Below are 17,741 nucleotides of genomic sequence, written 5' to 3'. Positions count from 1 at the left end.
TTGGCATGCAGGAGGTCGATGGTTCGATCCTGGGTTGAGGTGCATTTTTTATTTGTTAATTTCCATCTGACAGTACCTACTGTGATACAGTAAGAGACCGTTTCTGAGGTCACATGTATCCTACATTTACAACATAATAATAATAATAATAATAATAATAATAATAATAATAATAATAATAATAATAATAATAATACATTGAGATACGTACTAAAGAGCATGTGGTTACCAGACGCAACACGCAATATTGAAAGGCAGAATTATTGGGACCATGGTGATAACACATACAAATTGTAACCGAGTTTGGACATTATTCGCAGAGGACGTTGCTAGGCCTACTGGTAACGTAAGGCCCTAACGAAATGTAATGGACCTGAACGAGGCAAGAATAATAGTTGGTACTAATCTATGGGACCATTGGGGGAGGGTACAAAGAAAACAGGTTTCACATCTAGTAGATGAAGTGGTGCGAATAAATTCACGCCCACGACGTGGAAAGGGCGCCTTTCAAAGCTGACCAATGAAAACGATTGTTCATCCATTTCTAGGATCGTAGTATGTAAGTGCAAATGGTTTCTAGAGGACCCACTGCAATCGCTGTTGACGATTAAGATGCCAGATACCATACCACCTGGACTACATTTACGAAATAAAAAACATACGCCTCAACCCAGGATCGACCACTCGACCTCCTGCACGCTAACCCAAAACTCTATCCATTGCACCAACTGTACAATACGAGTAATGTCTGCCGACAGAGGTAGTTACCCTACATGTGGTTACAGTGTTGCCAGATTGCTAATCTTCAACGTCGTTTTTCTGCCGGATATACTCGCAAGATGAAATTTTGTAAGAGACATTTTTTTATTGCTGGCATGTGCGAAGTCGCGCTGCAACGCCCGAGTGCGCGAATTACGCTTCACCCTGTATAGATTTAATGTAGAGGGAACACATCTCACAACTGCCGTTCCCAGTCTTCTCATTTAACTTGCCGGCTGCCTCAAACTCAGTTTACATAACCGTCAGGAGCTCGCAGCTAACGAGAGCTGTCAAACGAAATGATCCCGCAATTCGCATGTAGCAATATCTAACACCAAAATACAACTTTTCTGTTTTTTATTGTTTTAAAGTTATTTTTAAAATAACTCAATCTAACAAAGAAAAGAATAAAAACACTAAGAAAATAAAATATATTTATCTATTTACATTATAGTGAACACAATGTCTTCCTTAACTGTCGACACATTCACCATTGTTTACTTCCTCATTAGGGTTATTACAAATGATTAACCTGTATTTCACATGATAACTCACCATGATCTACTCTCTTTTTGTTACAGATATACTACAGCCATCAAAACAGCGGTAATACTTATCTTATGTTGTTAGCAATGTAAACAGAGTCTTCAATTCATTGGGAACTGTCGGGTACAGATCACTTGCAGTTTAATCCACCCTTGCAAGTTCAAAGAAAAGTTCTATAAATAATAAAAGAAGATTGACATCTGTCAGTTTGCAAACAAGCATCGCAGTCAGTGAGAACGATATTTTTAAGAGGCTACGTCAGGGCAAAGCACAGGATCATTTTCCAATTCCGACAGTGGACACAGCCTTGTAAAGAGTAAAATTAGAGTAGCAAGGAGACAAAGTGCTACTGTATTTTGATTTATGACCAATATATTTACTTATTGTACTTCCTTTTCCAAGAAATTAATACGTATTTTCTGGGTCTGCATGTTAACATACCCCCAAAGGAATAAAATCACAACCAGTAAGGCCAGAGACCTAGCGGGCCAATTCCTGCATTCGAAATGCTGGGTCATCCAGTTCAAGCAACCTGCATCCTTAAGCTGCTCCGATACCATCTCAAAATGCTTTGGTTGCCTGCGAACACATGCTGCACTTCTCATACTCGTCCTACCACCTAAGGTATCGAACACACATCTACAAACATAGATGTGCTTTTAATTTTGGAATTACACAATAAATCATTTGTAATAAACCTGTGCACTATGAGGACATGTGCAATAAACATGAAACTAGAGAATGTGTTGACCATCAACAAACAGAACGGAACACGTTCATGTCTGGCTCCTTGTAGGGGACGAGAGGTGAACAGTTTATTAACCCTCTGGAGTCTCATCTAACTTCTCCTAAATTTACAAGAAAATGCCAGACTTGCTTTACGTGGTACACAGGCTGGAGTGGACATAAGTTTCCCAGTCAGTTGAAACACGTAGAACACTAGAACATACAGCTGTAGTGTTCTTATATTTCAAGTTACAATATGTTAACCGAGTCTATATTGAAAAAAAAAAAAAAAAAAGAATTAAATTAATTTCAGAATCAAGAATTCAGTATCATTTAATTTACCATCTAATGATTATGAGTTTCATGATGACATAAGATTCTCTCACTGATGCACCATTCCAAACAGCATGGCTACCACGTTGTTTTGAGCTCTACTACCCAGCCCTGAGTACAGCAACACAGCATGCATTGATAGCACCGATCCCTGTATACTGAGGCAGTAAAGTCAAGGACGGTAGAAGGCAGACATCATTTCTCGGTGAAACCTCCACCGCAAAATACCACACAATGAAAAAATATTACTACGAATTTTGAAGACTGATCCACAATATCAAATTTTGTACAGATTTTACTCTCAGAGCGTCAATCATATAAAATAAATATCTTCATACTTTTCGTCATATTCACCACATTTTAAATTGACTGTAGAGCATCGAAGTATGATGGATACTCCAAAGGGTTAAAGCTTGGAAAAGCCAACACGATGAACGAGAAGTGTGGCAGTCCCTTCACCATGCGTGTCGACTTCCAGGAATCACACAATCAAACCTTGGCGAACGGTAAAAGTGAGAGCTACAAGCACGAAAATGACTAGAGGGAAGGGAGGAAAAGAAGCTGCCGTACGTCACAAAGAGCCAGACCGTTTTGACCCGTACTACGACGCCACGTTCACTTCCTGAGGAGACGAGGACGATGCGGTCACGGGGAGAATCACGTCTTCTTCCTCTCGCCGAGCTTCGCATGTGGCCTGCCTGATGGCCTCCTTGTATGGCCCCCTCTTCTTCTTGTTGTAACGTGTCTGCAACAGATAATCAAGGTCACATTTATCACTATCTGATGTATGGATCTACATCCATCCCTGCCTTATAAACCTGCGAAATTCGGGTTGAAAGTGTTTGCTCTTTCTGACAGTACCAACGGTTACCTATATAATTTATGGGAAAATCTGCCCTTGAAAACACAGGTCTTTTGAAGACAACTCAGGCTGTGAAAAGTCTGTGCTCATCCCTCATAAAAAAATGTCAATATTCCACCATATCTATATTACACCTCATCAGAGCTAGCTAACGAACTACTAGGAATGGGTATGGTCACAACTGGTACTGTTATGTCCTCCCGAAGAGGCATGCCAGATAAGCTCAATTCTGGCAATGTACAGAAAATGAAAAGGGGGGATATAATCAGCTGCCGGAAAAATGAAATGCTGACCCTTGGGTGGAAAGATAAGTGCGCAGTGACCATGCTAAGTACCTGTCACAAGGGTGACAAAATTGCAGTCACAGAAGTTGCGTCTAAATATCCCAACCAGCCACCTGCCTCCAAGCCCGATGTAGTACTAGACTACACTAAAAGCATGGATGGGGTTGACAGAACTGACCACTATAATGCAGTATACCAATTCATGAAACGGTCACGTAAGTGGTACCAGAAAGATGTTCTTTTGGCTACTTGAAGTATGTATAGTCAATTCATTCTTGCTATACACTTTGGTGCAAAACCAAGGTGGTAAAACCCCATGAGTCATAAGAAGTTCAGGAGGTGTTTGGTGGAGTACCTAGTAAAGGCAAGGGTAAGTTTCCGCAAGTCACTTCCTGCAAGCAGAAAGGTTCATAAGGTGGTCCCTCCAATGATGTAAAGATGTAATAATATCAGGTGACAAGTAACCGAAATACTGGAGAGAATAACAGGAAGGAGGAAGAGAGGAAGGGTGGAAAGAAATTTGGAAGAAGAGCAGTATGGATTTTGACAGGGCAGGTCAATGATAGACCCCATATTTACCATGAGATTACTGATGCAAAAACAGTGGGAATATGGAAAAGATCTGGTGATGGTATTCCTAGATCTAGAGAAGGCATATGGTAGTGTTACTAGAGAACAGGTGTGGGAAATCCTGGAAAGAAAAGGATGTGGAAGCCAATCAAGGGAACAAGCAAAAACAATGTGTCTAGACTCCACTGGGGAGAACAGATTGGTTTAGAAAGCAAACTGGACTAAGACAGGGAAATGTATTGTCTCCACTTATATTTCTAATGGTTATGGATGAAATTCCAAAGGAAACAAAGGCAAGATCTGGTGGGGATATGAAAATATTGTTGTTTGCAGATGACTTAGTGTTTGGGAAGTCAACAGTAACTAGTGGCTTTAAAAGGAATATTGACAAATATGGTATGAAAATCAGAATGGAAAAGAGGTTATGATAAGAGGAGAAAGAGAAAGAAAAGGAATCATTAGTATCAAGGGACCCTCCACCTAGCAGCCTATATAACCAATGTACTCCATTCCCACACATATTTCATCCATCCCTGCTGCTTTCCCTCTTTTCTTTTGTTTAACAACCATTTCCACCTCAGCCATTGCAATATCACACTCCATTTTTGGATCATCATAATTTACCACTACACACTATTCTGTATCATTTCTCACATTCAGGAGTTTATCGAAATGGTCTTTCCACCTATTCTTTATCTCCTCTGGATCTGTTATAACATTTCTTCCTTCACTTGTTTTCTCTCATTTTCTATCAATCCATACAACATCCTTTTCCAACACTTGTGTGAATCTCTCCCAGCACTTTTTCTTTTTTTTGTTTACCACCTTTTATTTCCTGATACTTCACCTTACTTCTTTCTTTCCTATCTCTATTCCATTCTTGCTATGCTCTCTTCTTTTATTTAACAACCTCCTTCACCTTCCCATTGCACCAAGGTGTATCCTTTTCCTTCACTCTCGCTGAAGTTCTGCCACAAATCATCTCTGCACAGCTTACAAATGTGTTTTTATATTTGGTTAATTCTTCTTCTTTTTCTACATTTTCTATTTCTGATATTGGGATGTGCTGTTTTAATTCCTCTTGAGTTTCTTTATCTATTAATTTCCATACTTTTACTTTCTTCTGTCTTATTTCTTTTCCTCTCACAATTTTACCTGTTTTCAATTTTGCTACCACTACTCTGTGATCTCCATCAAACGCCTCACCTGGTAGTGCTGTTACATCCACTAACAATTCACGATTTATTTTCTCAACCAAAAATTAAATAACTTTTTTGTCCTTCTTTCACCCCAGCCATATCTAGTGATCTTTCTACCATTCTTCTTTCTAAACCAAGTGTTACCCATAATAATTTCATTTCTCTTACAAAAATCAATCAACTTATCTCCCTCACTGTTTCTTTCTCCGTATCCAAATGGGTCAATCACTTCTGCGCACTGAGGTCCCCCATGACTATCATTTGCACATCGATGATTACTTTCTCAAGTATCTCCAACAACTCCTTTATATTATCCTCACTGTTTTCCAGTTTGGGGTGCATTAACTTGGATGAAATCTTTCACTCCTTCTGTCCTCAGTCGTACTCTGATTATTCTGTCATTAACATAGTCTAGCCTACCTAAATTTTCATCCAGGATTTTGTTAACAATCACTCCTATTCCATTCTTTGCCTGACCTCCTCCAGTCCAGTAAACGGTGTGATCCATCCAACCATCCATCCCATCCCATATATAGTCCGGCTTCATGGCTAAATGGTTAGCGTGCTGGCCTTTGGTCACAGGGGTCTCGGGTTCGATTCCCGGCAGGGTCGGGAATTTAAACCATCACTGGTTAATTTCGCTGGCATGGGGGCTGGGTGTGTGTGTCGTCTTCATCATCATTTCATCCTCATCATGACGCGCAGGTCGCCTACTGGCGTCAAATAAAAAATCCTGCACTTGGCGAGCCGAACATGTCTTCGGACACGCCCGGCACTAAAACCCATACGCCATTTCATTTCATACCACCCATAACCTTCCATTGTACAAAGGCTCTGTTCTGCCAACTTGTCTAGCCTGCATCTCTACTGCCAGACCAAATTATATGATGCACACACTCATCTTGCCATACAGAGGAACCTTATGTTGGACCCCTCGACCCTTCGCACTCAATGTTCCACTTACAACGGATTCATGCTTTAGTCTAACCTGAAACTCCTTCGTCTTTCTGGGACAAATGCCGTTGGGGAACAAGTAAAAGTCAGAACTAAAATGACATGTTGGTCTTGTATTAAAATTTTGACAGATTATGTTACACAACAGTTAAATTAAGCTGTACTAAGTGCATAACTTTAAATCATAAAAATAAGAGAAGAACTGTGAGAGTAATTTTTGTGCAATAATATACAGTGAACATATTTTATACTTCATATTTTGCCATTCAATCAAAAAGTACTCATAAGGAAGAAGACTTTGAAGAATGATCAATTAACATCATGTAATAATCATACTGCCAAAAGCTCAACGATAGTGTTATAGCTGGCTGGTTTGGAGCAATACCACAAACAGTATTTAACAGTACAGAATATGAAATCTTGGTCTTCTATACATAAATGTGTATGCTTTTAACACACCTTTCAATAATTGTATTGGATTTTTGTTTTTGGAGATGCTGAGCTGCCGTAGGAGTTCTTTAACATAACTGAGGTCAGGGTTGAGGAAAGAATCCCATGTTTCGATATTTACTTGCTTTTTATGGCTAGTTTATGCCACTACAATCTAAAAAGCAACTATAGTAAGGTGGGATTCTTCCTTCAACCATAACCTCGTTGAGTTGATGCCAATACAGGATAAAAATGGGATTTATAAGTTATTCTTTAACATGCCAGTAAATCTACGGACATAAGGCTGACTTGGAATACCACTGGACTTGTGCTCAAATTGTCCCCCAGGGGTGGGTGCAGTAGAATACATGTGACTCATGGACATGTATTAACTTGCCTTCACCCTCCTATCCAGCCTCCCTTGGTGAAATCTCGTTCTTTTCTGACCCTGACTATATTAACTATGCGAGGCCTAAGACTCTTTTTATTTTCACACCCTTCTTGGCTGTTCCCTATGTTCCACTGAACCTTCATGCTTACGTTTTTCTTGTCATTAGTATTAATACTACAACCTGTTCAGAATCACTCATTTTGTCACCCTAGCAAGTTTCACACCACATTCCATGTAGAAGTGCAATACTATTTTACTATACTATACTATTTTATGGCAGAATGACTCCTGTGTTAACATTCCGCTTGATCACCTTAATCTAGACCAGTTATAGGTTGGGGTTCTTCTAAGAATGTTGAATATCAGGACATTCTTAAACAATTTAAAAAGTAACAGAAAAAACAAGCTGATTTCATTAGTACCTTGAAGGTCTCGAGGAAGGGGCTGAGTTGGTCACAAGGCATGAGTGAAGACGTAGATGAGCCATACCAGGCAACGTGTGCTTGAGGTGACAGGAAGCCTCCATCGTCCTTACGAGACATCGTGATGCTCAACACCTGTAACAAGAGACAGGACTGTGAAGTGACAGGACTGGGAAAGCATTAGCCAGGTATGAAAATGGGAAACCATGCCGACGCACCATCTCCTGAATGCAAGCTCACAGCTAGACAACCCTAAGTGTGCGGACAACTCACTTTGTTAATAAAGTTATTAGTATTATGTCCCACTAAAAACTTTGATGGTTTTGGGAGACACCGCGCTGACACGAGGCTGAAGTATCTGAGCAACATTAAATACCACCGGACTGACCTGCCAAGTTGGGGTAGGAAGACTAGTCTGAGCCACTCAGCCCGGCAAAGTCTCACTTGGTTGTCAGCCTGCTAAATAGAGGAAAAACGTTCAATGCTTACGTCAAAATGTGGCATGGTTCAGATGCTTTGACCTAGAAAACTTTCATAACGTGCGCTAGTGCTCTGCAAGCGGATCTCTTCCTTGGTTCCACATTCAATACCACTTTCCTTTCCTTCCGAGGTTACTGTATGTCACTGATGCAGTTCTATTCCGAGAGGCTATCTCCCCGTTGGAAAACTACTACAAGCTCTACGACAAAGATCTTCTCAACTCTTCGGGCACTTCTCAACAGGCAGGAGCAATGATCCTTCCCTAACCAGTACTCATACCCATCAGCTCCTAAAAAACAGAAAACCTACAATTGGCACCATAGCAGAGAAGAACAAAAGTCGGAAAACCGGCCAATGAGAGCCCTTCACGTTACCTGAACTGGAACTGACATCCAGTAAATGTAAGACTGATAAAGCAGTTGGTCAGGATGAACTTCAGTCCAGCCACAAAAGTGTGGCTGTTGGAGCTGATAAATAAATGCTTGAAATTGAATAGAACTTAAAAACTTTTCAGTCTGTAGGACACCGGGCGAGTTGGCCATGCAGTTAGGGGTGCACAGCTGTGAGCTTACATCTGGGAGATGGTGGGTTCGATTCCCACTGTCGGCAGCCCTGAAGATGGAATTCTGTGGTTTCCCATTTTTAACACCTTAATTACGGCCACGGCCGCTTCCTTCCCACTCCTAGACCTTTCCTGTCCCATCGTGGCCATAAGACCTATCTGTGTTGGTGCGACGTAAAGCAAATAGCAAGTCTGTAGGACACACAAATATTACACTCTAAGATACTTGTAAAAAACACATACACTATTAAACAAAGAATACATATATACACTATTAAAAAAAGAATCTTAAAAACATATCTGCACGGGATTCGAACCCTGGAGCACCGACCACTACACCCTTTGATATAGATGTTGATTCCCACAGGGAATATGAAATATTTGTCCTGAATGAGTAAATTTAAAATACCAATTTAATGGTCCGTTGTTGGACATTATAAATTTTCCAGCTAACTCATTCTTCGTTGGACAAATATTTCATATTCCCTGAGGGAACCAACATCTATATCATCTGATGGCCAGGCAGGCATCAGTTTCTGAAAGTGAGACAAAGTCTCTCATAGTGCAATGACACTGCTGGTGGCTTCAAAGTAGCCTATGCAGTGGCCTCCACGGTATGCACTGGCCATGCGTCTTGGTGGGTGTGCTAGTTACAAACTGATGAGCCCAACTTAGCAGATAGGAGCGAAATGCAGGCAACCAAGAATGAGTTATCTGGAAAATTTATAATGTCCAATAATGGACCATTAAATTGGTATAACTGCACCCTTGCCAAGAGTTTTTACAGGTATGTTATAGCATAATAATTATACTGAACTTGTGTGTTTCACAGACTGAAGTGAGTCTACACTAGAGAGCATGGTTTCCTTGTTAACAAATGCTTGAAACTGTGTCAGATCCCAAGAATTTGGAGAAAAGCTAGGGTCATAGCCATGATAAAAAATAGAGCAATGATCGAAAAGATTATGAAAGTTACAGGCCAATATCCCTTTTGTGCTATCTTACAGGGTAATGGACTGATAGACAGGATAGCACAGCAAGCTGGTTTCCAAAGGCAGCAGTGCTCGGCAGCTTGCGATACAATTAATCATATCTTTTTCCCTCGAATAGCTCTGTAATTAAGTAAACTCTTTCAAGATTAAAATTATTGTGTCCACCTTTTCAATACATATATATAATTTTAGTGATTAAATTCCACATGAATTAAAAACACCAGTTAGGGACATGTTTCACCCTAGTTATGGGCACCTTCAGCCTATATTAATCTTACGGTCAAGAATTAAAACTATAAACATTGGAACTTTTAGTAAACTAACTTAATACTAAATACAATCGTCTTATGCTATTTACATAGTGTACAATATGTACAGTATGTACAATATGTGCACTAACTTTGCCAGAATTTATGAACAATTAATTAACTTATTTTATAATGACTAGACTTCCAATTGTGTATTGGATTGATCACAGCGTGAATTGGGGTTTCTCAAATTGTATTGACTAGAATTTATCACTGCGTGAGTTGGGGTTTCTTCAACTGTTATGGTCGCCTGAGTCGTAAGAATTTTTACAAAACCGGAATCTTGGTTAAAGTTGTTCTTGTTAGGGTTTGAATCAGTTTGAATATTCCTTTAGAAAGAAGCATGGTTATGTATTAAGGCTGAAGCGTGTAAGTTGGAGACATATTGATGATATCATTCATTGTGTATCGGATAAAAGTAATTTGGAAAATTCCGTCATTCTTTTTGATTAACTTCCCATTGGTGCATATTCAATCTGGGAAGAATATGAGTTGTCTGTAACTGGATAAGAGAAAAAACGGGGGTTTAGAATAATGAATGTGGAACCCAATACGGTAATAATTGCAGAGTGAGTGCTTATCGTATGAACTTACTTGTCTTGTCGACGTTAGCTGGGACCAATTGTTCCGGTTGTGTCTGAACGGGTAAGCTTGCTAGTCCTAGTGTAGTATTGATGCTGTAGCGGAGGGGTGGAGCGTTGTGGGGAAGGGGACGTGAGTTTCAAATCGTGCGTCCGTATTGTTGCTTGAGAGGCGGTTACTTGAATTGGATTGGGCAGGCCTAGCATTAGGCGTGGCTATTGGAGCGCATGCTTTCTGTGATTTAAACATACTGGGAACTTTATTCTGATTTACGGCCTGGATTAACCTCGGAGTCGTTTCATAGAACGGATTTTTGTTATCGATGACATCGTTAAGATTATTATTTTTGTTATAAGTTTGATCCAAATAAATGTACAAGTTTTCCGTTTTGTTCAATAATTTCCCCTTGCCTAGGCTTTTGATGACCGTCAAATCATTTTCTATTGAGGTGAATTTATGTTCGGTTTCTATCATATGCTGGCTCATGGCTGAATACTTATTATGCTTGGAAGCATTGTAATGTTCCAGATACCTCGTGTAAAAGCTCCTCCCGGTTTGTCCAAAATATGTGAACTGACATTGAGCACATTTTAACCTATAAACACTGGATCCTGAGTAAATGTTGTTGTTAATATTGACTCTACTGTGGTTGAGGAATATGTTCTGATTATTATTTATTGTCTTGAAGGCTATGTTGACGCTGTGTTTTTTTTTAAAATATTAATGATATGATGGGTAGCGAGGCTATTATACGTAAGTGTGGTGTAGTTGTTTGTCTTAGATTTCTCTGGGACAAGGTTGGACAATAGCCTTATTTTGATCTTATTAATTAACCGATTGATTACATTTACTTTAAAGCCATTGAACCGAGCTAACTGTCTTATGTAATTTAGTTCTGTTTCCAAACTTTTTGGCAAAAGAGGAATTTTTAGTGACCTATATATTAGACTATGATAGGCAGCTAGTTTTTGGGTCTTAGGATGTAAGGACGAATCTTTAATAGTTATGGGTGAATGAGTACGTTTCCTAAAAATTTGAAATTCAAAAGTGTTATTCAAGCATGTAATTGTTAAATCTAAAAAAATTTAAAGAATTGTTGACCTCATCTTCTTTCGTGAATTTGACGTTAGGATCTATTTCGTTCAGCGAGACTAATATATCATGACTGTTAGTAATGTCCTCATTGATGATTACGAAAGTGTCGTCAACAAACCTTAGCCACAAACTAATGCCCTTCATTTGTGAAATTTTTGTATGTTCTATACAGTCCATGTAAATATCTGCTAGAATGCCAGATAGAAGGTCGCCCATAGCTAGGCCTTTAAAGGAGAAGTAATTATTGTTTAGAATGAAATTCAATATCTTCATGAATTCTTCAATTTTCATTTTACTCAGGCCGCTGTGTTTATTGATGTTGTCATGGATAATTTTAATGGTGTCTTTAGTAGGAATGCTTAGAAACATGTTTGTTACCTCGAAAGAACATAAAACATGGTTGGGTTGCAGTTCATATTTCTTCAATATTTTGCAGAAATTAATTGAATTTTTTAAGGGGGATTTATTGTTGAAAACATACTATTTTCCTAAAAACCTATGAATGAATTTCGATACTTTATAGGTAGGGCTATTCCTGCAATTTATAATGGGACGCATTGGGGTGTCCTTCTTATGAATCTTAGGTAAAGCTCTGGCGGTAGGGATACTGGGGTTCATGTTGAAAAGTCTTTATTGCTCTTGATCGTTGAAAAGAAAATTAGAAATTTTTACTAAAGTTTTTAAATTTCACTGAATTCTTACAGTGGGAGCTTTGTTAACTATCAAATAACTAGTATCATTAAAAATTCTTCTTTTGAGTGCAAAATTGTGTGTCTAGTAGGACTGTGGAACGTCCTTTATCTGCCTTTGTAACAATAATGTTATTGTCGTCTATTTTTGTTTTTAATTTCTGAATTTGTTTTTTGTGATTGAAATCAAAATTAACATTTAACTCTTGGGCCAGTTTAGGTAATTTCCTTTTTACTTCGTGTCTAACATCGTTTTGAATCTCGATGGGGAGTTTTCTCAGGAAGAAATTGGGATATTGGATAAGGGCCTAAAGTATAATTGGCCTAGCCGAAATAAAACAACCGACATCATCAATACAGTAGCAGAGGTAGAAACCAGTATTTGGAAACTCCCCATCGAGATTCAAAACGATACCATTAAAATTATCCATGACAACATCAATAAACACAGCGGCCTCAGTAAAATGGAAATTGAAGAATTCATGAAGATATTGAATTTCATTCTAAACAATAATTACTTCTCCTTTAAAGGCCTAGCTATGGGCGACCTTCTATCTGGCATTCTAGCAGATATTTACATGGACTGTATAGAACATACAAAAATTTCACAAATGAAGGGCATTACTAACAGTTGTCGTGTACCGACCTCCCACGGACTCGAACCGGCGGACTGCCAGGTGGAAGGCAGCCGGGGTTCGCAGCCGAGTTTGGAGCTCAAGGTGTCAGAGGAGATTAATTAGTGTTAGAATGATTATCAAAGACAGGAGACACCTTGTAGCATTAAGGTAATTGATTAATAATTATAGTCAGATTTAGTTACTGTAAGAAAAGGGAAATATTTCAAGAAGTTACATGTAGTGGAGAGAGCTTGCGAAGTGCGCTTACACAAGTGTTGACTAAGAGCGGGGACTTGTTGATCACAACAAGTTATTTACTGTGTATCGACAAACAGAGGTAGTATGTCGGCGAGCCAGGCGGCCGCCGAAACCGACAAAGAAACAAAGCCCAGTGCAAGGCCATTCAGGGTCAGTACAGATGCACTAGGGAAACAAGGAAAGATGAGGACAAAAGTAAGACAGAAGACAGTAGTGCCTAGGTAGCAGCACTTACTGTAACGACTATTGAGAATAGCCACTTGAGGGCGCTAGTGACTGGATGATCAGTTTAGCAATGCCCGTAACACCCAAGGAGGTAGGGATAGAACTTTGAGTTCAGGAGCGGAGATATAACCCCTGGCCAAGATGGCACGGGGCCTTCTTCCAGCCAGTAGTTCGTACTTGTCAGAACGAGATTCTTTTCGAGTATAGCCCAAGTGCCGCAGGGCAAGATTCAGATAGACGCGTAGTAGAACAGTAGGCGCGTGAAACAAGCTCGCTCTCACTATAGATCATTACATTCAGACTTGTAAATATACTGTACATAGTAGTTTTAGTGTCCTCAGCAATAAAGGACAGGGAAACCATTTCATCTTTTATTTCGGGAGTTGCGGGACGAGTCATACCTACAAATTACCTCCCTACATTCCGCTCGGCAGGTCAGGTAATACTTCAACATCCAAGTGCCTGGTGACCAACCTACGAGATCGTCTCACAGGTCAGGTAGGTCACGACAGGCACGTATAAAAATTTGGTGTCAGGTAGTGCAGGGTCCCGAGTTCGATTCTCGAACAGTGTCAACTCACCGAAATAACGTGAGAGAACCGCGACTTCGTAGAAGATTGTCCGTAAGAGAACCGCGACTTCGCAGAAGATTTCCGTGTGAGAAAATCGCGACTTCGCAGAAGATTGTCCGAACCGCGCTACCGCGTAGTTTCGTTCGTGTGCCGCGCATCGCAGAAGAGGAGCATCACTACCGCAGCCTACTAAGCCAGCCCAGCAGAGGGGTAGCAGTCCAGTAGCAGACAACGCCATCCGGTGGAGACGCAGCACTACAGCCGACTACTCATCCAGCCCAGCAGTGAAGCAGCACTGAAGAATTAAGGTAAGCTGAATATTTATTTCAAATGGCACGACAGAATAGTTCAGTACCAGCAGACCAAGGCACTGAGATGCTTGACGAGGTGGAATCAGTAAGTATGAGTGGGCCTTTTGTTACAGTAGTAGAAGGACATCGTCTCATTGGACGAGAGTTTGATGGCAGTCAACCAGATAGATTGCATGAGTTCATAGCTAACGTAGATGCTGCTGTTCGTATGATTAAGGATGAGGATCAAGAGTTGTTTTTCAAGTACATTTTAACTAAGGTTACGGGCAGAGCCCGAGATAAGTTGTTGTACAGACGTGATATACATAATTGGGAGAAAGCCAAGCGGGCATTGACAGAATATTATGGCCAGCAAGGCACATTAGATTTGTACATTTGTCAAATGTTCCAAACAGCGCAGGACCCGCGAGAATCAGTCGCACTTTGGGCGCACAAAATAGAAACATTGTCAGCTTCTTTTAGAGAGGCAATACTTGAAGGCGAATTAGAGGAAGATCGCGATGCACAGTTGCAAATAACAAGAAAAATATGTGTTGCCAGTTTCATACAAGGGTTAGCCAACCCTCGAATACAAGCTAGGGAACAGTCAGAAAAGGGCATTACTTTTGAGAGGGCAGTTGCACTTGCTCAACAGGAAGAAACCGTAATAATGTCAAAGAAGGCACGAGAGGGCCTACAACACAAACATAGCTCAGGGTTTAGCAAGCGCAAACCAGAACAGGAGCGCAGTGCAGCACCAAAGTGGCATACTAAGCCAACACATGCTAGTGTTAGGGTGGTCTGTTACAATTGTAACCAGGAAGGCCACATAGCAAGGAACTGTAAGAACACAGGAACGCAGGGAGCTCACACCACACAGACCGCTAGTTCCAATACAGCTACAGGGGGCACCTTCAGTAAATTAAACTGCCGCTATTGTGGGAAGACAGGGCACATTGAACGTGACTGTAGAAAGAAACAGAGGGACAAGGAAAAAGAGGTACGAGAAACAGTGCACATAGTACGCACACAACCAAACACAGTGACAGGTGAAAACAGAACTTGTTATCGTTGCGGCCAAAAAGGGCACATACAGGTGAATTGTCGACAAGGTGCACGCACACAAGGTGCACACACTCAAGGTGCACGCACTCAAGGTGCACACACTCCGGTGATGCGTATGGATAGCCGTAGGTGCTATTCGTGTGGCCGACAGGGCCACGTTCAGAGAAATTGTCGAAAAGCCCAAGGCAAGTCCACGGGCAACAGGGCCATGAAAGGCCAAACTCAGAGTGATCGCATAGGGGGCAAGGCCGTAAGATACCGAGCCCAATGCGAACATTGTGATAGGTGGTCACATCGAACCCAAGACTGTTGGTTCAAAAAGAAGGGCGGCAGTACGCACGCCACGAAAGCCTCCGTGGCTCAGGCGGCAAACTAGAACGGGCCCGTAGCAAGGGGACAGTTACGGAGGCCCGCACACCAGAAGGTCCCAAGAATTCTGACGTAGAAGGCACGGTGCTGATCCAGGTTGCGAACCAAGGAAGACCGTTGAGATTTTTGATAGATACTGGGTCCGATGTCAGCCTAGTAAAGAGGCAATCGGTACCCAAGGAATGCCTGATTGACGGGAGCAAATCAATTGAATTAGCGGGTGTAAGTAATGGAATAATTTACACACAAGGTACTGTACGTTTTGCCATTGGAAACACAAGTCACACATTTCATGTGGTAGGGAGTGACTTCCAATTAACACAGGATGGTATAGTTGGGCGAGACCTCCTAACAGATAGCGTGATTGACTATAGGGAAGGTCATGTCACCATAAGAGGGCGACAATACCCTATGGGGGCACGAGAGACGAAGGTGGTCCGTCTCGAACCAAGGACCCAGAAGGTCGTTGTTATAGAAGTAGATCGGAATCTACCCTTAGGAATTATTGAGAAGGAAGAGGTGATACCAGGGGTGTACCTCGCAGGGTGCCTAACTAAATGAGCGCACCACGAAGCAGTGGTTAGCATGATGAATACCACTGAAGAGGCAGTGACTTTACACAGTCCACGAGTGCACATACAGGAGGTAGATAAGACCTGCCTAGCACAAGTGCGAAAGGTAGAGCAGAACAGTAGAGTGGCAAACGGAGAACCGGCCACCCAGAAGCCCCGATCACAGCGGGTGATAGATTGTTTGCGAGTTGATCACCTCACGCAGGTAGATAAGGAAGGGATATACGCCATCTGTGCTGAGTACAATGATATCTTCCATCTTGAGGGAGACAAACTAACTCACACTGATGTACTACAGCATGAGATCCCTACACCCCAAGATCAACCTCCAATTAATGTACGACCGTATAGACTTCCCGAAGCACAGAAAGGGGAAATACAAGCTCAGATAGATAAGATGCTGAGTGATGAAATTATCACACCTAGCACATCAGCCTGGAATGCGCCATTACTTTTAATTCCCAAGAAGTTAGACGCCTCAGGGAAACAAAAATGGAGGGTCGTGATCGACTTTCGAAAATTGAACGAGATAACGATAGGAACCAGTTATCACCTGCCATTAATTTCAGAACTGTTAGACGCCCTTGGCAAGGCGAGATATTTTTCGACCTTAGATCTCGCGAGTGGCTATCACCAGGTGTTGTTGAAGCCTGAAGACAGGCCAAAGACAGCATTCTCTGCACTAGGACGCAAGTACGAATTCAGGAAAATGCCCATGGGTTTGAAAGACGCGCCAGCCACGTTTACGAGGCTGATGAACAACGTGCTCACAGGGTTAACGGGTATAAAATGTCTGTGTTACCTGGATGACGTCATTGTGTACGGGGGTTCAATCCAGGAGCACAATGCGAAGCTAAGAGACGTATTTCAAAGGCTGAGAGAGAACACGCTGAAACTCCAGCCAGATAAGTGTGAATTCCTAAGAACCGAAGTAACGTTCCTAGGACATGTAATCACTGACGAAGGTGTCTTACCAGACCCACGTAAAGTACAGGCTGTTAAGGACTTTCCGAGGCCGACCACTAGCCGCCAGATCAAGCAGTTCTGCGGACTGAGTGGGTACTATAGGAAGTTCATACCTAACTACAGCAAAATCGCGAAACCGCTGTATCAGTTAGTGAAGAAGGACGTTCCCTTTGTATGGGGAGACGATCAGGACCAAGCGTTCCAGATACTAAAGCAAAAGCTAATTGAGGAACCTATATTGCAGTATCCGGATTTTGAAAAACCATTCGTTGTTACCACTGATGCGAGCAACGAAGCGGTTGGGGCAGTATTGTCACAAGGACCTATCGGAAAAGACCTTCCAATTGCCTATGCAAGTAGAACGCTTAATAAAGCAGAAATGAATTATAGCGTAACTGAGAAAGAATTGTTGGCAATAGTGTGGGCAGTAAAGTATTTCAGACCATATCTGTTTGGTAGAAAATTCACTGTTGTGACAGACCATAAGCCGTTGAAGTGGGTCTTCAACGTGCAAGATCCGTCTTCACGCCTGCTAAAGTTCAGGCTGAAGCTAGCGGAATACGACTTCGACGTCGTATATAAGCAGGGCAAACAGAACTGCAATGCAGATGCCCTGAGTAGGAA

The 17,741-nt window shown here is 41.3% G+C and overlaps 1 protein-coding gene across 1 annotated transcript in view; it reads right to left on the bottom strand.

Annotated features, from left to right (window-relative positions):
- Positions 1-1,324: 1,324 nt before the first annotated feature.
- The window catches only part of LOC136884102 (PWWP domain-containing protein 2A), a 144,334-nt gene continuing 127,917 nt past the window's right edge, over positions 1,325-17,741 (bottom strand). Inside the window, exons 3-4 of the mRNA XM_067156139.2 lie at positions 7,476-7,610; positions 1,325-3,109 (exon numbers count right to left, since the gene is read on the bottom strand). Coding sequence (XP_067012240.1) covers positions 2,966-3,109; positions 7,476-7,610 — 279 coding nt within the window. The 3' untranslated portion in view covers positions 1,325-2,965. The remainder of the gene's footprint in view (positions 3,110-7,475; positions 7,611-17,741) is intronic.

This window comes from Anabrus simplex, chromosome 12, assembly GCF_040414725.1.
Source record: "Anabrus simplex isolate iqAnaSimp1 chromosome 12, ASM4041472v1, whole genome shotgun sequence".
NCBI lineage: Eukaryota > Metazoa > Arthropoda > Insecta > Orthoptera > Tettigoniidae > Anabrus > Anabrus simplex.
The sequence above is the reverse complement of the archived record's forward strand: the minus strand, read 5'-3'. Positions and strand labels throughout refer to the sequence as shown.